At 36.5% G+C, this 22,404-nt stretch overlaps 1 protein-coding gene across 1 annotated transcript in view; it reads left to right on the forward strand.

Annotated features, from left to right (window-relative positions):
• The window catches only part of LOC127837781 (A disintegrin and metalloproteinase with thrombospondin motifs 7-like), a 44,400-nt gene continuing 21,996 nt past the window's right edge, over positions 1-22,404 (forward strand). The window contains exons 1-19 of the mRNA XM_052365155.1: positions 1-183; positions 337-418; positions 1,308-1,475; positions 3,459-3,598; positions 4,250-4,388; positions 4,713-4,785; positions 6,191-6,281; positions 7,993-8,076; positions 11,382-11,494; positions 11,796-11,948; positions 13,002-13,130; positions 13,344-13,503; positions 13,820-13,927; positions 15,686-15,834; positions 17,533-17,596; positions 18,077-18,128; positions 20,683-20,789; positions 21,926-22,058; positions 22,225-22,302. Coding sequence (XP_052221115.1) covers positions 136-183; positions 337-418; positions 1,308-1,475; positions 3,459-3,598; positions 4,250-4,388; positions 4,713-4,785; positions 6,191-6,281; positions 7,993-8,076; positions 11,382-11,494; positions 11,796-11,948; positions 13,002-13,130; positions 13,344-13,503; positions 13,820-13,927; positions 15,686-15,834; positions 17,533-17,596; positions 18,077-18,128; positions 20,683-20,789; positions 21,926-22,058; positions 22,225-22,302 — 2,071 coding nt within the window. The 5' untranslated portion in view covers positions 1-135. The remainder of the gene's footprint in view (positions 184-336; positions 419-1,307; positions 1,476-3,458; positions 3,599-4,249; positions 4,389-4,712; positions 4,786-6,190; positions 6,282-7,992; positions 8,077-11,381; positions 11,495-11,795; positions 11,949-13,001; positions 13,131-13,343; positions 13,504-13,819; positions 13,928-15,685; positions 15,835-17,532; positions 17,597-18,076; positions 18,129-20,682; positions 20,790-21,925; positions 22,059-22,224; positions 22,303-22,404) is intronic.

Below are 22,404 nucleotides of genomic sequence, written 5' to 3' on the forward strand. Positions count from 1 at the left end.
TGCATAGCGTTATCGTATGTTAAAAAGGTGTTATCGTTAGTATTGCAGTGATTAAGCTGTGTTAAGAATACATGTCCACAAAGTGAAACCTTTACCTCCTTAATCATCATTTGGTGGACATATGTGGGGATAGCCATGATTTCTATTTGGATGTCTTGTTTGGTCACTTTCTCGTCGTTACGGGTATGAATTCTTTCAGTATGTTCAATTTATTTCAATAGGTTTTTCTTAAAAAATAAGATCTAAACAAATTGTTGATTTTTTGCATTGATATATTTTCTTTCATGCATCAACACGTTCTTTCAAGATCCATATCTTTATCATATATTATTACAGCTGTATACAGTAGCGGACACAATACCTGTGTTAGACACTCTAGAGAGAATTGCCATCTTTGGGACCGATGCCTCCACTGACTGTATGTAAAATAAATTAGTGTTGTTGAAAAAAATACGTTCCAGCTACAGCGTTTTGTTAGTTAATTGCGTTTGCAGATATTGATTTGAATCTTATATTTTGCCGTTCTCTGTGAAAAAGGGGTCTAATACATATGCGTAAAGTGTCGTCCCAGATTAGCTTGTGCAATCCGCACAGGCTAATCAGGGACGACACTTTCCGCTTTTATAATATTTTCTTTGAAAAGAAAGTCTCTTCTTAGCAAACATCCAGCTTAGGCGGAAAGTGTCGTCCCTGATTAGCCTTTGCGGACTGCACAGGCTTATCTGGGACGACACTTAACGCACATGCATATAACCCGTTTTCACAGAGCACGGTTCATTTATACACATCCTTTTTTATGACATAACCATTCGTATCATACGAGTCATATTTGCGATATCTGTGAATTCTTCAATAACCGCGTACATTCCTAATTTCTATTTTAATAAATTCCCTCCTCTCAAATTTTAAATATTTTATTTTTTATTCTCTACTACTAAACAAAGAGCTTGCTGTTACAAATAATTGGGTTTTCAAACACTTAATTTCAAATATTTTCAAGAAACTCATCATTTCCCGCTCCTTATTACTCAGAATCCCACCCCATACAACTACAATCCCGTCGATGCGCCTGCTAATAGATCTTTCACGTTTTCAGTTCCGGTTGTTTTGTGTTATTGTTATGCTTGTTCGTTCGTTCAAATTGTCGTGTATAACGCAATAACAGAGATCTTATACATACACTATAGCCTATAAATAACATTAAATGTCGTCAGTTTAATATTTGCCCATCGGCTAATTCAAAACCCCCATCAGCTCATACAAAATTACTGCTGATCCCCATGTGAATATATTGTTCACGTTCTCAGTGCCGGAATACCAGTCGGTTGTCGTGCATCTCTTAAACGGAACGGAACATTCCGACGTCGACGTCAAGCAATTCCGGAAGCGGCCGCCAACACTGCAGTACCGAGTGTCGTTCGGCAACGAAACGTTCACGATCAATCTGCGAAAGAATACGAACATGATTTCATCGGGTAATATATATGAGTCGGACTCTTGAAAAACGGAACTTAACGCATGCGCGTAAAGTGTCGTCCCTGATTAGCCTGTGCTGTTCGTACAGGCTAAATATTGATGACTCTTTCCGCCTAGACTGTATGTTTGTTTGCACGTAACTATTTAAATAAATTTAATCCATCAAAGCGGAAAGTACCTTCCCTAAATAGACTCTGCGGACAGCACAAGCTAATATGGGACGACACTTTACGCACATGCATTAAGACCCGATTTCTTAAAGCGCGGCTAAATTATGAATAGCTCCATAACAGATTAGTGCGAGATTAATGATGACACTCTATATACACTCTAACATCCTATATCTGAGTTTAAATTTTAGTTTCAGTTCAACAAAATCGACTATTATCAGAGGGGGTAATCACGTGATAGTCAAGATGGCGACGTCCATGCTGAGAAAGTTATTTTTCGCTGTTGTATACACTGAATTACTTTTGTTTTAAATGACGCTCACTTTGCAGCCATATCAGTAAAAAGTTGATTAGCGTTAATTTCGTATTTAAATTTGCTTTATATCTCCACTTTACACCCCGCAAGTTTTCTTAGTTGAGCTCTAATTAGGTCATTCCGCTCAAATATTTCGCAGCGAGTAAAGTCGAAATATAGAGCGAATATTACTATGAAATACACGCCAGTAACTTTCTTGCTAATATAGATGGAGAGTGAGCGGAATTAAAAAAATAAATACAAATAATTAGGGGTTAAAAACGGCAAACAATACCGGCCTATGCATGGACGTCGCCATCTTGATAATCACGTTATTACCTTGTGATTATATACTTTAATTGCTAAAGTAGTTTTCAGTGGTCATCTTAGAAAGTAAGTCAATGTGCGTCTTGTTATTTTATCCATTTGCAATCTTGATCAAGGTCGTTTTATTATATTTATGAAAGAGAAAAAACAACAATAAAGTATGCAATTGATATTTCTAACAAATTATCTCGATTGCCTAATACTATGCTGTTTATGCTTTACTTTTATACATGTTCAAGCTATCATGCTTTGCCCAACAGTAAGGTTATTCCATAATCCAACCAAAAACAATATATGATCCGCGTTCTGTGAAAAGGGGATTTATTGCATGTGCGTAAAGTCTCGTCCCACATTAGAATGTGCAGTCTGCACAGGCTTATCTGGGACGACACTATACATGTACGCACATGCATTAAACACCCTTTTCACAGAGCACGGCCCATATATAATTATTAAAATAAATATTGGTTAAATGGCCGAGTTTTCATATTAAACCTCAATTTCTGATAAAGCTGAATAATCTGTGTGTAGTCTGAACATGGTATTTTCTGTTTCCCTTCGCAGGCTGCATCATTCGGCACGTGAACGTATGTGCGTAAAAAGTCGTCCAATATTAACTTATACAGTCCGCACACGCTATTCTGGGACAACACTTTCCGCCTCAACTGGATTTTTGTCTACTAAAAAACGTCTCTTCTTTACAAAAATCCAGTTTACGGGAAAGTGTCGCCCCTGATTAGCCTGTGCGAACTGCACAGTTTAATCTGGGACGACACATTACAAACATGCATTAAACCCCCTTTTCACAGAGCACGGCCCATATATAACTATTAAAATCAAAAATGGTTAAATGGCCGATTTTTCATACTAAACCTCAATCTCTAATAAAGCTGAATAATCTGTGTGTAGTCTGAACATGGTATTAGCTGTTTCCCTTCGCAGGCTGCATCATTCGGCACGTGAACGTATGTGCGTAAAATGTTGTCCCATATAAGCACGTCAAGTCCGCACACGCTATTCGGGGACAACACTTTCCGCCTTAACTGGATTATTGTCTACTATAAATGAGCAATTCCATAAAAGCGAAAAGTGTCGTCACCGCGAGGAATGCACAGGCTAATCTGGGATGACACTTTACCCACGTGCATTAAGCCCAGTTTTTCCAAAACGGGGCTAACATGTATTTGCAGGCTGCATCATCCGTCAAGTGAACGGAAGCGGCCACTCAACGGTGAGCCCCTGCATGGAGCATGACGTCACGTGCTACTACACCGGAACTACCAGCGCCCACAACGACTCCTGGGTGGCGGCCAGCGTCTGTGGAGGGCTGGTAAGGTCGTGTGGGTCAATAACATAGGGAACGTGTTTCATTGATTTTAGGTCATAATAAAGTAGCAGATAAAGCGTCCCTCTTTGATGTCCCAGTTTAAACCACATTTCATGAGCGATTTTAGGATATTTCGAAAGAAACCACGTACTTGTTCTTCCCAAGATAAAGATTCGGAAAACATTTGACCTTCATTAAACTGAGCTAGAATCCAATAAGTTGAAACTGATTTCAGTGCAAGAATTGTTAACTTTAAGGGAGTGGGCGTAAATCAAATACATGTACTAGTTAAAATAAAGTGATATTGTCCTCTTATTTGATGTTTTTGTTGCAATACGATCACTTTTAAAGAAATGTGATAAATAATCGATTAAAAAAAAATTCATTCAGTTTAAAGAAGTTTAACAATCCTACGGATATAGAAAATGAATATAGTAAAACATTAAATTATTTCTAATTCATTTGTTAACAGAAGCGAATCTTATTTCTTGTGAAAAGATTTTGAAAAGAAAATATTGTTCTTCACAAAAAGGGATGCTCAGTTTTTGCAACACGAATCACCCTCTTTGAACATTTATTTTAAGGTCAAAAGAAACCATAAAAAAACATGATTGTATTCCAATATTGAAATAAAAAATGATGTTCTCTTCACAGAAAGGGTTGCTCAGTTTCGGCAACACGAGCCTGTTCATCTACCCCATGAGTCGGACATCGGATCAGACGTCAACGTCAGCGTCGCCCAATCACCTGATCTACCGTTACCAGGGAGACAAGCACGTGTGCAAGACGGAAGGTAAGACTACGCACACTTAACATATTACACTGTCCATTCAAATATCGTTGAAAAGAAAATGTCGGCGGTCTTTATCTTTATTTAGTGGTGACTTAATACTACAGTAAATACGCACGTTAATCACGGTTTTCATAATGTATGACTCTCGTTTTTGATTGTTTTTGCTGATTGAAAATCTAAGTTTAGCGATCACAATTCGCTATTATATTATATGAAAACTTTTTTGTTGAAAAGGTAAAACTCGTTGATGTAATAATATTTTAATAATGAAATATAGAGAACATAATACGTTCCTCAGCTTTGATCGGTGTTTGCCGTTTGCAGACGACGTTACCGACATACTCTATCCCACTTCTCAAGCACAAGGGAGGCACCAGGTCAACGAAATGAAAACCAGGTGAGATCACAGGGCTTATGTTTCGATTAAGTTCAGACCTTGGTGTGTCAGTTGTATCCCTTGTATACATTAAGCAGTGCTCTGTGAAATGGGGGATTAATTCATGTGCGAAATGTGTCGTACCAGATTAGCATGTGCAGTACGCACAGGCTAATCAGAGAAGACACTTTCCGCTTTATGGTATTTTTCGTTTACAGAAAGTCTCTTCTTAATAAAAATCCAGTTTAGGGTGAAAGTGTTGCCCTGGATTAGCCTGTGCGGACTGCACAGTTTAATCTGGGGCGACACATTACGCACATGCATTAAACCCCCTTTTCACAGAGCGCGGATCATATATTTATAGTATTCTAAGTATTTTTCATAAAAGTCACTGTGCGAGAGGCCTATGAATGTTTGTACCATGAAAGATGTTGTATTTCTTATTTTTTTTCCAAATCTAACACACCAAAAATAGATCATTTTAGGCGTGTATCAGTAATACCAGTCGACGAAGAAGCGGCATATAATTGAATTAAAACAATCATCAAACGCAATTAAGCCAGTGTGAAACATATGACATACTTGTAGACACTTGACGGCAGTGTGTTCGACAAATTTTATTAAATTTAACATCACACAATGCATGGTTGACGATACCCTGAAATAACAGCAGCGTTCATAATTCCTAAGACAACACACACTTTGGCTCAGTTACAAATACAGGACTAGGTGTGAAACTGTCGCTTCATTTAAATAGCTCTATGTGGAATACAATAGATCTCAACGAGTGTTATAAACAAAGCAAAACTACAGTTTGTACAGCCTAATTATAACATTAGGTCCTCTAAATATCTTGCAAGAGACCGATTGCAAAGCTGTATGACGAAATACACCAAACACTGGACACAACACTACAGCACGAAAACACACACATATATAATTATTCTTACAGAATATCCATAGTAGAGCTATACTGCATGAATGCTGAAACCTTGTCTTCTATGTTCTGTCTTATATAATGTCCTCTTGTGTGGTGATTATCTCTATGTATAATCACTAATTCATCATGTCTGACTGACAGCGTTACTAAACTACTAACGTAATCCAAACTTTATTGCAAAGAAGATTACCCATACACGTTATAGTTTTCTATTTTTATTACTTGTAACTAGAATGAAATGTTATTGTACCGCTATGAAGCATGTACATCTTTTTGATTGTTTTTTTTTAATGTTTTTGCTTTTTAACCGGTTAATAAACCTGACACCTCAGTCAAACCTTGAAGTTATAGTTTGTGTATTTTCTATTGATAAAAACTATTTGTTTCTTTAACAATAAGTGTGTACGTTGCCAGTTGTCGGTACATTGCCAGTTGTTTTTACATTGTCAGTTGTATGTTGTGATCACGTGCCCTGTCACGCTACAGGTACATAGAGGCGGGAATCGTGATCGACCCTGTCATGGCGAGATTCCACAACGACACCATTCTCCCGTACGTCTTCACTGGCTTTAACATCGTAAGTGATTGAACAGTACGTCTTCACTGGCTTTAACATCGTAAGTGATTGAACAGTACGTCTTCACTGGCTTTAACATCGTTAGTGATAGAACAGTACGTCTTCACTGGCTTTAACATCGTAAGTGATAGAACAGTACGTCTTCACTAGCTTAACATCGTACGTGATTGAAAAGTACGTCTTCACTGGCTTTAACATCGTAAGTGATTGAACAGTACGTCTTCACTGGCTTTAACATCGTAAGTGATTGAACAGTACGTCTTCACTGGCTTTAACATCGTAAGTGATTGAACAGTACGTCTTCACTGGCTTTAACATCGTTAGTGATTGGAAATTATATTGGTTGTTTGTACGGCTAGTCAAAATTAAATAAAAAATGTGAATATTCGGGTTTTTCGGGTCAGTGTTTAAATAAGTTTATACAAAAAGAAAACTGCATTTTATAACGCGTTTCATTTAGCGCCATCTGCAGTTAATGTATTTTAGATATAGTATAACTAATCAAATATTGACTAAAATACTGAAACATGTATTAATTTATTATTTATTTAGTATAGACCAAATTGTGAAAATTGGGTTTAATACATATGCATAATGTTTCGTCCCAGATAAGCCGTTGCTGTCCGAAGCCGAAATAAATGTTCGTCAAGAACAGTCTTCCGTTAAACGAAAAATAAAATAAAAGCGAACAGTGTCGTCCCTGACACTTAGCAATGCATTTAACCCCCCTTTCGCATAGCGCGGCCCGACTATACGTTTTGTAAAGAACTAAGATAATTCATTTAACATTATTTACATGAGAGAACGATACAAACCACAGAAACAACTACATATTTTCAGCATCTCAGAAAGTTTTTCTTACTTTAATGTGAAGGCAAATTAAGAACTTAGCAAGATTTGCTTTAAATGCAGTTTCAAGTTTAAGTCGATTTAGATTTTTAAGACAAGTTCCGTTTCAGAAATTCGCCATGTTATTTTCAAACATATGTTTACCAGTTTCAGCAAACCAAACATAAACTTACATTCGTTTAATGCGTGCATTTTCTAAATTTGGGATTGAAAGCGACTCTTACAAAAGTTTGAGAATACACTTTGACACCACATATTTAATCTAACTACAAATAAACTAAGCGTTTTCTCTTTCATGAAAAAGCGACACGAGCAGGTTTCGTAGGCAAACCTTTGTACCGGATCCGCGAGTATTTTTTTCCATTTTTCGACCCGCGAAACCGTTTAATTTTAGTACCAATTGTGGTTATAGCTTTAGTGGTCTCTATCAAATCTGTAAGTTCGTTGACATTTTGTTCTTATTCAAAGCAATGTTGTTTTCTTATTGATGATAAATATTCGTATATAGTTTTTAATTAAGATGTTAGTACGAAGTATAACTGTAGTTTCCAGAACGAGTTTCGCATAAATTCGTTTAATGTATGTCCGCGTTCCTATTACGAGATACGTTAGTAGCAGTTGTGGATTGCAATGTTATGATACATAAATCGATATAGTAACGTTGATATAATATTTTTAACTTGTCAAATACTAGTTTGTGTTCAAATGAGTTAAAGATGTGTTTTCCATAAATTTAATATCTAGAAAAATTCATAGTTTTGTAAGCGAGTGTTAGCTGAACATTTATGGAATTATATAAACGAGTCTTTAAAATGTTTTTATGAGATCTTACATCACTTGTACATTTTATTATTTGTTTCAGGCGTCGAAGTTGTTCGAAGACCGGTCCATTGGCACCTTGATGAAACTCTTATTGTCAGAGATCATTTTGTTCGACTCGTCCAATGTAAGTAACTTTGTTATGGAGGCCCGTTAAAGCCATGGATGTTGCTTAAAATTGTTAGGTCAGAGACAATTGTGATCGTCCAATATACATTGTAGGTCAATGTTGTATGGTGTACCATAAAATACATTATCGTTTATCAAACTCGTGATGTCCACGATCGTTGAGTTCAACTCGTCCAATACATGTGACTGGGGTACGGTGTCCGTTTCATGATACCGTTGTTTCTATAAAAGTCGCATATGAAACAAGAGGGCCTTGTTGTCCCTTAAGTGCTCACCTTTTATCAAGAAACACCAATTGCCGAAGACTTCACTTGATGACCTATGTTAAACCAACTAGACGCAGATTCGAACTTATACTATATATATTTCTAAAATAAGAATTGTGTTGTTGTTTTTTCAACAATATTGATTCCCACATGTCACTTTTATATTTGTTACAAAGTTTTGCTTTAGATTTAAGGCGCTAAAACAATATTCTGATACACGAAGGACCCATAATTGAAGTACAGCTAGATATCGTCAAGATTTAAAATCTTACCAAGTTTTATTAAGTTAAACTCATAAATGTGCTTTAAAGAGTGTTAACGCATTTTGAAGAGCTTACCAAGTGACCATAGTGTTAAAACATGTGATCTTTATTCAAAATTGGCTAGATATTGTTAAGATAAATAGAGAATATTATGTGAGTTTTGGACAACGATCAAGTTAATCATGCGAGGCTTAGAACCATGTTAGCGCGAGGCTTGCCGACGAAACTCACATACTATTCTATTTATCTTATTTTATCCTAGTACCAGATGACAATCGATAGTATTACAACGATCGTATAAAATTTAGCTTGATACTATCACTATTTTTAGAACAGATTTGTTTGGGTTTTTTTAATTGGAGAATATGTTTGTGTCAATTACGGAAAGATAAAATCGTCACAAAATGCGATATTTTATGATTATTAGACAAGCTTCGCGCTAACATGATTCGAAGCATCGCATGATAAACTTTATCTAAATTCAAAACTCACATAATATTCTATATATTTCTTCTCCTCTTTCATTAATAAATATCAAACATCGCATTTTCTGACGATGTTTTTTACGTAGTTGACAAAAACGTATTCTTCATGTTTTGGTAAAACCCATTTTTTTCTTATCTAAATATAGTGATAGTATAGAGCTCAAGTTTATACGATCGTTCTTATACTATCGATTTTCATCTGGTAATATGATGCACATGCTTACATATTTTTATCAAGACTGAGTCATTAATATGGCGTCTAGTGTTAACAAGTTTGTCAAAGTTTCAATTTGTGACCTGGATTTCGGAAACGTGTAGAGAGTTTTGTAATTTGCCTATTGTTATACACGTATTGCCAAGATAAACATTTTTACCAAGTATCATCAATATTGAGCAAAACATGTGAGCTTTATATTGGGCACGAGATAAAACTTGACGATATAAATCTGAGCCGTGCTCTGTGAAAAAGGGGTTTAATTTAAGTGCGCAAAGTGTCGTTCCTGATTAGCCTGTGCAGTCCTTACAGGCTAATCAGAAACGACACTTTCCACCTTAACCGGAGTTTTGCTAAGAAGAGAATTTCTGTAAACGAAAAATACCATAAAAGCGGAAAATGTCGTCCTTAATTATCCTGTGCGGACTGCACATGCTAATCTGGGATGACACTTTCGCACATGCATTAAACGTCTTTTTCACAGAGCACAGCTAATTTTGTCATCAAATTTAAGCCAGTGGCCTAGCTTTTGGACAAAAATGACACAGATACGCACTCGGTCTTGGTCCTGTCAAAATTTATTTTTTTATCAAGATTGATCAATAAATGTGGCGTATGGAGTGTTTACCAAGTTTTTTTACCAAGGTTGATCAATAAATGTGGCGTATGGATTGTTAAACAGCTTTTTGACCAGGATTGAACAATGAATGTGGCGTATGGAGTGTTTACCAAGTTTTTGACCAAGGTTTATCAATTAATGTGGCGTATGGAGTGTTAAACAACTTTTTGACCAGGATTGAAAAATGAATGTGGCGTATGGAGTGTTTACCAAGTTTTTGACCAAGGTTGATCAATAAATGTGGCGTATGGAGTGTTTACCAAGTTTTTGACCAAGATTTATAAATAAATGTGGCGTATGGGGTGAGTTCACAAATGTTTTGACCAAATTTTTCAATAAATGTGGCGTATAGAGTGTTTACCAACTTTTTGACCAAGATTGATCAATGAATGTGGCGTATGGAGTGTTGACCAACTTTTTACCAAGATTGATCAATAAATGTGGTATGGAGTGTTCACCAATTTTTTGACAAATATTGATCAATAAATATGGCGTATGAAGTTATAATCAACTTTTTGACCAAAATTGATAAATACATGTCGCGTGTGTAGCGTTAACTTACTTGCTATGAAAACTGTTCCAAATCGAACTTGGCATAGATATTGTCAAATTAACAACCGGAAATATTTTCATTCGGTTTGAGCAACAAATGGGGCTTCTCGTGCGGTAACGAAGTAAACTGGAACTCGTACCCCGGACACCGCATAACGCACGAAAAAAGACGGACGGACATATACTGAACACAATAGCTCAACTTTAACACTTTGTGCATAAATTAGTTAACATATACGATTTTGCGACGTTTTAATCGCCGTGGGTGTTTTACTTTTGCGGTGCAAAACTACAATGGTATTCATTCAATTTGATTGCTCATGGCTATTCACAGAAAGTGTGTAAGATGCTATTAATAGAATTATGAATTTACAGAATGTATTTGCAGGGTTTTGACGTGAGTGACACAACTTACGCTGAGAAGGTGTTTTAACATACTAATTTTCGAATGTATGACTTCAAAGCTATTCACAGACTGTGTTTGCAGGGGTTAGGTGTTAGAGACACAGCTTTCGCTGAAAAGACAGACAACCTGCTATTTATAGAATGTATGACGTCGCAGCTATTCACAGAATGTGTCTGCTGTGTTATTTATAGAATGTATGATGTAAAAGCAAATTCACACGATGTTTTGCAGGTGTTGGTCGTGAGTGACACGCCGGACGATGTGATGACAAATAAATGTGTATGTGATGCTATTTATAGAATATATGACGTCGCAGCTATTCACATAATGTGTCTGATGTGCCATTCATAGAATGTATGATGTCATAGCAAATTCACACGATGTTTTGCAGGTGTTGGCCGTGAGTGACACACCGGACGCTGAGAAGACAAATACATGTGTATGTGATCTATTAATAGAATGTATGACGTACCAGCTACTTATATAATGTATTTGCAGGGGTTTGATGTGAGTGACACAGTGGACGCTGAGAAGACAATGAATAGTTTCTGTGAGTGGCAGAGCAAGCATCACACGCTGAACACAACTGACGTTACCATCCTTTTAACACGGTTTGGATATCTTCTTTAGTCCCCCTATTTACGTTTGTCAAGGCCTTGGTGTAACTAATTAATATTTTTTTAGTGTAGAAATTAACTAAAATTAAACGTAAAAGATTTTCCATTCTTTAAATGAAAAAGAAAACTTTTTAGAACGCGAGTCCTTAGTTGGTTTCCGTTCTGCAGGGAATGAAGATGTGTTGTCCAATATAACACTGTGTTTAGATCTGTATGAACATACCATAAAGCACCCCCGCCCCCTACACTAAACAAATAACGAGTGCATACGTCAATCTTTTATTCCCAAATTTAGAAATGATATTGAATATGGCGCCAATGACAACGGGAAGTCCACCATTGGTCTTGCGTTCCCCTTTGGTGCGTGTAAGATACGAAATAAGTGTGCCGTCGTGGAAGATACTGGCCCCGTATTCGGCCTCACTCTGGCGCATGAAATAGGCCACCTGTAAGTGCAGCACACGTAGTGGAGCTATGTCACGTAGTACAAAGTCTTACATACACAGTCGAGTGATATTTTTTTTTTATTGATCGCGTAATGGACTCTTGGATTTTCTCCATCGTGTCATTTGCATGTAGCATGGAGACATTGGTATCCATTTATTGAATTTCGATGAAAAACGTAAATATCGAAGGTTAAATTTGGCTATTAAACATAATATACGGACAGTTACTTCGTCACCCCCCATCACGCAATCTTAACATAATTTACCGCAGATATTCAAAATATATACTACTACTACTACTGCTACAACTACTACTACTACTACTACTACTACTACTACTACTACTACTACTACTACTACTACTACTACTACTACTACTACTACTACTACTACTACTACTACTACTATTATTACTACTACTTCTACTACTACTACTAAAACTATTACTACTACTACTACTACTACTACTACTACTACTACTACTACTACTACTACTACTACTACTACTACTACTACTACTACAACTACTACTACTACTACTACTACTACTATTACTACTACTACTTCTACTACTACTACTACTACTACTACTATTACCACTACTACTTCTACTACTACTACAACTACTTTTACTACTACTACTACTACTACTACAACTACAACAACAACTACTACTACTACTCCTACTACTACTATACTACTACTACTACTACTACTACTACTACTACTACTACTACTACTACTACTACTACTACTACTGCTACTTCTAATAATAATAATAATAATAATTAGTATTATTATTATTAAAATAATAATAATAATAATAATAAAAATAATGATAATAATGATAATAATAATAATAATAATAATAATAATAATAATAATAATAATAATAATAATAATAATAATAATAATAATAACACTAATACTTATACTAATAGCAATAATTGAAATTGGAACACGAAGCACAGTTTACAACATTCCACTAAACGCTGGACAAGAAATGCGTTCTGCTTTCTTACTCAAAACAAACGAATATATTTGTTACATCGCAGTATCGGCATGAGCCATGACAACACAAGCGATAACCACTGTCCTCCCGCCCTCATGTCCGCGTCCGGCAATTCTGGAGTGGACGCCTTCCGTAGGTCCAATTGCAGCGCAAAGGAACTCAACAACAACAAGTAGGTATTATGTTTAACAATGACCGACTAAATCCACATTATGCGTCCGTCTGTTTTACTGATAAAACACTGAGTATGTCCGTCCGTTGAGCAGACGGAGTTTACCCCTTTGTACTGCAGATTCCTGTGTGTGTGTGACTTCCTTTGGTATTGATGGAATAATCTGACATTCTGTGTATTACTGGAATACTTTTACTTCCCTCTAACTTGTAGGTTCAATCTTGGATGCCTTGAAAACGCTCCAGTGAGTGGAGACGTTGACATGACGCACCTGCATGGCTCCCAGCTCGCCCCGCTGCCTCTACCCGGCATGGTGTACACAGCGGACGATCAGTGCCGTCTTATGCTTGGTGACCACGCCTACTTCTTCTTCGTAGGTCTATGATTGGCCTTATGTCAAGTCTTGATTGACAAGAGTGTTGCTTACCATCAGGAATCTATGACATTTCTGTACAACCGTATACTTTACAAAAGCCTTGTTCCACGATTGACTACATTTTTTTTTTAAATCATCCTTAACTATGCAGCGTTTCCGTATCGGACGACCACCATATGACTTTTTAAGTTTTACAATGAAAATAAATAGACACGTATTAAGCTTCGGAAAATTATAAATTTCAAAAAGATCGATGCAATTCTATGTGTTGTAGATGCTAAACTTTGTTCCGCTTTTTTAATGCCTTTCGCAGACCCCAGTACATGACCCCTGCAAAGAGATCGCCTGCCACGCCGATCATGGCACCAAATATTACTCCCAGCCTCTGATGGACGGGACGGACTGTAACAACACCCGAACAGTAATACTTTCAACACGATTCTTAATCTTAATGTCAACTTCTTTCCCTGTTATAGTCTATAACTTCATAGTATTTGTGTCATCATCGCCCTGTTTTTTATCGCATCATTGGGTTTGATAAGCCTCCAATGATAAAACTTTGCTTTTTTCAGATTTGTCCAAAAAAAGCTATTCCACGCAAAACAACTTTTTCATTTTATCTATTTGTCTGACCATATTACATTATTTCGTGTGGGCAAATTCGCTCAGTCCATTTTTTGTTTAAACAAAAGATATCATTTTGTGGAATTGCTGTGATTATAAGGATAAAAGGTAATTCAAAATTCATGTACACGATGTGAGTATTTGCTCGGGACAATACATGGCGAAAGATCGTTGTTACGTTAATTTGTTTAATAAAAAAAAAGGTGTCAGGAACGACTCCGCTGATCTTCATGGGTTCGTTAATAACCACTAAGTTGCATTTATATTCATAGCCGGAAATCATCAAAGTTAATATTTTAATATTCATTGTTTTCACTTATGTCTCGATCATAGCTGGGTGACTTACCGGTATTACACACTAAAACTTATAGAGATGAAATTGGCCTTATTGCACATGCAAACAAACACCAAATTAAAAGACTATTTATAACTAAAGTGACACATGTTTACTTCCAGGAAAAGTGTGTAGATTAAGTGTGGGACAAAAGTGTCCATTTTACATGACACGTACGTCTGCTAAATAGTCGTACATGTTCTCATACATTCACATCTTGTTATGTTTATTCACTTACGTTCCGGTATATCAACGTGATAAACTTCAGAGGTTTTAGAGAATGAAAGAAGCTGTCATTGCTACCTATGAACACACCAACTATGACTTTCAAGACATTAGCGGTATGTTCTTGCACGGTGCATGATAACCAAAAATATGCATAATACGAAAACAAAGATATAGGGCATTTTTATTTATTTTTATTGATTTTGCAATTGTAAAACGAAACGATACTTAACCTTATGATATTAAATAGCGATGACGTAAGTCGCCGATATTTTTCTGAGCTGCATTTCTTCCATATACATTTTAACGAGATTTTACAATCTGAGCCCGTCTCGCAGAATTTAAACGTCCAGCGAAGATGCGTCTTTGTGAAGCAAGCTTGTAGAAGAAGATGCTGTTTGCACTCTATTTGCCCATCAACATGATCAACAGTAAACTAAAAAAATGTTGATATTAATTTAAAATTGGTGAAGCCACTCGACAAGTATTCGTTTATAAAGGTGTTGGCCGATAAAAAAAGTGTAGATGAATTGTCGTTCTGTCGGCTTTTGCCTCGTTTCGCATCTAGATTTTAAGATGGTATTGAATATTTTAGATTTAATAAGTTCTTTCACCAACTTTCAGACTCTTACATTTGACATATCGACAAAAGTACAGTAAGTTCTTCTAAAGCGAATTATATCTTTGTGTTGCTTTGATTTCTGATTTCTGACAGTAACTGTAATACACTGTTTAAATAAGGGATTAAATATGCAATGCGCTAGTGAATTTTTATATATTATTTGCTGTAAAATGTATTTTTGTTTGAATAAGACACAATCTCGTTTGACAACTTGTCAACTGTGTTGAAGCAGTATATCTGGTTATAATTAATCTTAACAAATATCTCTGCTTGACATTTGACATTCTAGTATACGGTACACAACATATTGTTACATGAGAGCTACACAGCTATGTCTCTAAATAAAATATACCGGAAGTACCGTTGTATTCCAGTGGTGCATGAGCGGCCAGTCAGTTGCGATGAACACTTCGCTTCAGACAGACCCTATCCCAGGGGGATGGAGCCCATGGGTGAGCGCCACGTGCAGTCGCACATGCGGGGGAGGCGTTTTGATGCAGACAAGGACGTGCACGGACCCAAAGTGAGACACAATTGATCATTGTCGGCTCAAGTACATATAGTACTAAAGCGCCTCTTTAGTATACTACAATTTACCCCGTGCACGCAAATACTCCGGCATACTTTTTAGTATTCTTTCCGCACTCGGGTTTTTTGTAGTTTACTATAGAGTACCCGGGGTACTTTAAAATATTACCTGAACCGACAATTACTTATCGAGCGTCCGTAAATCAACTCACTTTTTCTGTGTAAAGATACCCATCCTTAGTAGTTCAACAAACGTAAGTTCACATACGTATGGCATTAACTGACAACTGCAAGAAGCGAATGACTGCAAAAATAATCCGTGTCCAATATCAACACAATAGTTTTTATTCAATAGTTCGTTCAGTTAAAGTGAACGTTTGCGAACTGTTCCGAACGTTCGGTCACTGGGGTCGTATTCCAAAAGAATCTTAAGTTAAATTCTTATTCTTAAATTAGGAATTTTTCTTAAGTGTTTCATTTCCTATTGAAATAGTTTGGCATCAATAATTACATCGAAATAAAATCATTATGTCAATGTTATTCTAGGAATAACATGTGATTCCTTAATATCTAGTAAAGAAGTACAAAACATTGTTATTTTGAACTTAAGTGAAATTATTTAAGAAATGACTTGAGATGTTTCTGGAATACCACCCCTGTACGGAAGGCTCGTATGTTACGCATCCCCAATTAATTTACTTCTTTGTTATATATAGAATTCGCAATCTTTGATCTTAAATTGCAACATGACCGAGCGTATAGACAATATATCACTATACATGACTGGACAGGTGGTTTCATAAGCTTACAAAACAACTGCATTAGACAAAAAATCTATGTATAGTAACTCAAAATAATTACCTTATAACATATGCACCGGTTTTTACAGACACCGGCATCGCCATCTTTATGCAAACACCATGCCATACTATTGAGGCTGGCAACCACCAACGTACAAAGAAATGCACGATTCAGGCGTTTTGCCCTGTGACTTACACATGTACCTTTAAATTGATACCAAAAATTATAATTTGAAATGCATTTTTTAAAGTGTATGCACCAGGACCTGCATCGTATGTGCTAAGTAGCAAACTGACTGCATGTAACCCCCCAAATTCCACTTCCTTTTAGGGGTAACCTCGTAACCAACGTTCGCGATCGACAGCAAACGCATTCGGATGTAGTGTGCGTATATATCCCAAATGGCGTACCGGCATGCTGTTTCAGAATGAAATTTCAGTAATTCATATACATGTATGTTATTTTAAACTGAAACACAATGCCAAATATTTCCTTCTTATCAATTACTACTCAATTAATTTCTGTATTTTATCAAAATAAAAAGTGTTTCTTAAATCATCAATCATATCCGATTTGTTATCAATGTGTGCCGCTCTTTAAACGTTCGCAGCGAACTTACCGTTCAAAAGGTTTCGTACGAAACGAACAGTCATTGGTGAATATTGACTGTAACTGAACGAACTATAGCAAGCTAGTATCTTAAACTGTATTTTCGTTCACAAGCTGATATTGGGATACGACGACAATTTTGAAGCCGTCTTCGGTTTAATGGTTCATCCATACGTACTATTTTTTATATTAAAAAAATAATTGAAAGTTTGAACATGTGCAATATACATATTTTGTATTATGTTCCTACGTAAGGTAAACATTTCTATACCCGTTTTACCAGACCCAGATACGGCGGGAAGCACTGCGAAGGGCCATGGACGAAATACCTGCTTTGTAATATGCAGGTAGGGTAATAACTCTGTAAGATTCAGGTAAGGGTATATAATGTTTACTTTATTTTCATGAAAAAGAAATAGCATGTGTCTTACCATCCTACTCGGGACGATATTTGTGCTACATTTTGTTTAACGGTAAATTAAGCTCTTTAGTTCGTGTGGTACCTCGTATTTAAGAAGAACATAAGAGAAATAACTGTGTCTTGTATTGTGAAACTAATGTATAACATCGTGTTTAAAAGGCATAACGGCTATATTATATTTTATCATAGAAAAACTTTGTATTGCATTTTAATCCATTGCTAAAAGATGTACACGTAACGTACCAAAATCTCGTAATTTTACTAAGGAAAATATATTTTGTGCAATACACTTACTTTTTTGTAACATTTAAAAATATGACTTGATCAATTAATATAATTTGTTTTTTGTTTTATTATTATTATTATTATTATTATTATTATTATTATTATTTTCGAACGTTTCCAGAAATGTCCCGACTATAAAAGCCTGAACATGACGTGTGACGCGTTGGATAAAGGTATGTTACAATTATTCACTGTATTCAGTTTGTTGGATAAAGGTATGTTTCATTTCGTGTGCACTGTATTCATTCTTGATGGATAAAGGTATGTTACATTTCGTGTGCACTGTATTCAGTCTTGCTGGATAAAGGTGTGTTACATTTCGTGTGCACTGTAATCAGTCTTTTTTGATAAAGGTATGTTAAATTTTGTGTGCACTATATTCAGTCTTGTTGGATAAAGGTATGTTTCATTTTGTGTGCACCGTATTCAGTCTTATTGGATAAAGGTATGTTACATTTCGTGTGCACTGTATTCAGTCTTGTTAGATAAAGGTATGTTACATTTCGTGTGAACTGTATTCAGTCTTGCTGGATAAAGGTGTGTTACATTTCGTGTGCACTGTATTCAGTCTTGTTTGATAAAGGTATGTTACATTTCGTGTGCACTGTATTCAGTTTTGTTGGATAAATGTATGTTACATTTCGTGTACACTGTATTCAGTTTTGTTGGATAAAGGTATGTTACATTTCGTGTACACTGTATTCAGTCTTGTTTGATAAAGGTATGTTACATTTCGTGTGCACTGTATTCAGTCTTGTTTGATAAAGGTATGTTACATTTCGTGTGCACTGTATTCAGTTTTGTTGGATAAAGATATGTTACATTTCGTGTACACTGTATTCAGTCTTGTTTGATAAAGGTATGTTACATTTCGTGTGCACTGTATTCAGTCTTGTTGGATAAAGGTATGTTACATTTCGTGTGCACTGTATTCAGTCTTGTTTGATAAAGATATGTTACATTTCGTGTGCACTGTATTCAGTCTTGTTGGATAAAGGTATGTTACATTTCGTGTGCACTGTATTCAGTATTGTTTCCGGATAAGGGTATGTTACATTTCGTGTACACTGTATTCAGTCTTGTCGGATAAAGGTATGTTACATTTCGTGTACACTGTATTCAGTCTAGTTTCCGGAAAAGGTATGTTACATTTCGTGTGCACTGTATTCACTCTTGTTGGATAAAGGTATGTAACATTTCGTGTGCACTGTGTTTTCAGTCTTGTTTTCCGGATAAAGGTATGTTACATTTCGTGTACACTGTATTCAGTCTTGTTGGATAAAGGTATGGTACATTTCGCGTGCACTGTGTTTAGTCTTGTTTCCGGATAAAGGTATGTTACATGTCGTGTATACTGTATTCAGTCTTGTTGGATAGAGGTATGTTACATTTCGTGTGCACTGTATTCAGTATTGTTTCAGGATAAGGGTATGTTACATTTCGTGTACACTGTATTCAGTCTTGTCGGATAAAGGTATGTTACATGTCGTGTGCACTGTATTCAGTCTAGTTTCTGGAAAAGGTATGTTACATTTCGTGTGCACTGTATTCAGTCTTTTTGGATAAAGGTATGTTACATTTCGTGTGCACTGTATTAAGTCTTGTTTTCCGGATAAAGGTATGTTACATTTCGTGTACACTGTAATCAGTTTTGTTGGATAAAGGTATGTTACATTTCGCGTGCACTGCTTTCAGTCTTGTTTCCGGATGAAGGTATGTTACATTTTCATGTACACTGTATTCAGTCTTGCTTCGGATTAGAGGTATGTTACCTTTCGTGTGCACTGTATTCAGTCTTGTTTCTGGATCAAGGTATGTTACATTGCGTGTGGACTGTATTCAGTCTTGTCTGATACAGGTATGTTACATTTCGTGTGCACTGTATTCAGTGATGCTTCCGGATAAAGGTATGTTACATTTCGTGTACACTGTATTTAGTCTTGTTTCTAAACTGTAGCTGCTACCTTAGCTGAAACTACCACTGTTACTTCATCATGACGATCATTCAAAGGCGTATTTCAATTCAAATTTCGATTAGAATAAATGTGACCTAAAATATGTTGTCAGAATGCGACTATTCATGTTTCACAAGTTCGTATATCAGTCGAATGTTATTTTTACTCTGGGCATTTAAAGTTGCGAAAAGTCTCTATTATGATTTTATTACAAAAATAAGTCAGATTACTAACATTAATAACCTATTGTATTACAGTCACTACTATTTGTTCTACTACACCATCATAACTACAGGTAGATAGGTAGACGAGTCGCCGTGGCGTAGTGGATATGGTTTCTGCCTAGCGATTAGGAAGGGAACGGGTTCGACCCTCACGTTGAAAGCGTTCTTGAGAATTCCCGCAAAGACACTAAGTACTGTTTCTACCCAGAGGACAGACTCGATAGTGTTTCAAAAAGCCTCTAATAAACTCGAGCTCAAATATATGTAGTCCGTGTTCTGTGAAAACAGGTTTAAAGCATGTACGTTAAGTGTAAATCGCAGATTAGCCCGTGCAGTACGCACATGCTAATCAGGGACACTTTCCGCCCAAACTGGATATTTGCTAAAAAGAGACTTTAAAGCGATACATATAACAGCGGAAAGTGTCGTCCCTGATTAGTGTGTGCAGACTGTACGGCTTATATGCGATGACACTTTACGTACATGCTTTAAACACCCTTTTCACAGAGCCAGCCCATATGTTTAAAACTTAACTACCCTCCATACAGGTAATAACGGATGCTACTTCACGTGCAGGTACCCGGTAAATAACCTTCAGACCTGCTTTACGCCAGACCTAACACCGTACAAAGCCTGTGTGGGGGAGCTGTGTCAGGTACGCGACTTTTTTTGTCGCGCTTAAAACTGAGCTTAATACATGTGTGTAAAGTGTCCACCAAGATTAGCCTGTGCAGTCCGCACATGCTCATCAGGGACGAAACCTTTCGCCTGTATATTTATTTTTCCTTTAAAAGGAAGTCCCTTTTTATTGAAATACAGTATACGCGGAACGTGTTGTCCTTAACTGCGGACTGCAGAGGCTAATCTGGGATGACACTAAGCGCACATGCATTAAGCCCAGTTATCCCAAAGCGAGGTTCATTAATGACACCATTAAAGACCTGGGTGAGGAAGCAGTGCCAGGTACTGGCCTTTTAATTTTCTTGTAATCTCTACCATAGTGTTTCTAAAGACAACTGTTGGGAAAGTGCATAAACTTAATTAAATGTATTCATTAGTTAATTCGTATGCTTATATGTTCCACTATTCTCACATTTATAGGATATTGTCTGATCAGCTGGTCAAGTCCACTATTCGTCATTTTCCACTTAACGTCATTTTCCACTTTACAACATTTTTTTTTAACTTTACGACATTAACAACTTTACTTCTATTGGACCAGACTCAGCTCAATGCGGTCTTTCATTTTTTTTGCACAATTTATATTCAATCAAAGTGTATTACATACTAGCATGTTACATTCAGAGTAATTCTTGTATATGTACTTGAAGGATGTATACATATATAGTTGTTAGCATACATTTATATACCATTTATTGTTTCAGTTATCGCAAAAATAAACGCAAACATGACACAAGATGTTCATACATGTTCACCCAAATGTTCAATTTACACGCGTCTTATGTACATCTCAATGTATAATTCTGGCAATCAATAAACACTATTGTACATATATGAACTGCGTTTAGAGAAATATGGGCGTAATGCATATTCGCAAATTTTCGTCCCAGATTAGACTGTGAAGTCCAAACAGGTTATTCAGGGACGACACTTTAAGATTTAACTAGGATTTTTCTAAGAAGAGACTTCCTTTTAAAGAAAATAAAGCGGAAAGTGTCATCCTTTATTAGCCTGTGCGGACTGCACATGCTAATGAGAGATGACAGTTAACGCACATGCATTAAGCTAAGTTGTCCCAGAACGCGGCACATATGTATTGTATTGCTTCAGCAATTCGGCTGTGATGGCGTCATGGGATCGGAGATGAAGTATGACGTGTGCGGGGAGTGTGGCGGGAACGCCACCACGTGCCGGAGAGAGGCGTACGCATTCCCGCCGAGCCCAACCCGAAACTTCCTGAATGGTGTGTAAGCTTACATTGCGGTCAAAGACAATTGCATTATTTAAGCGATATCGTTGAGTAAAGTGATACCCATTCGTTCTCTATTTAGTTTGTTCTAAGTGAAGTTCTCGCCTATGTTTTAACCGTGATGACGCGTTGATCTTTATTTTGGTCTCTGTTTTCCCAGGTTACCAGGCCGTTGCGAGCATTCCTATTCACAGTACGTCCGTGCGGGTGGAACAGAATAATACTGACATGGTTCTAGGTGAGTAGAATATGGATATGGCAAAATGGAAGGTAAAATACACATGCATATAATGGTTACATAGCATATTTTTTGGCATGTATATGCATTCGCGCAAACTGT

This window comes from Dreissena polymorpha, chromosome 7 (assembly GCF_020536995.1).
Source record: "Dreissena polymorpha isolate Duluth1 chromosome 7, UMN_Dpol_1.0, whole genome shotgun sequence".
Taxonomy (NCBI): domain Eukaryota; kingdom Metazoa; phylum Mollusca; class Bivalvia; order Myida; family Dreissenidae; genus Dreissena; species Dreissena polymorpha.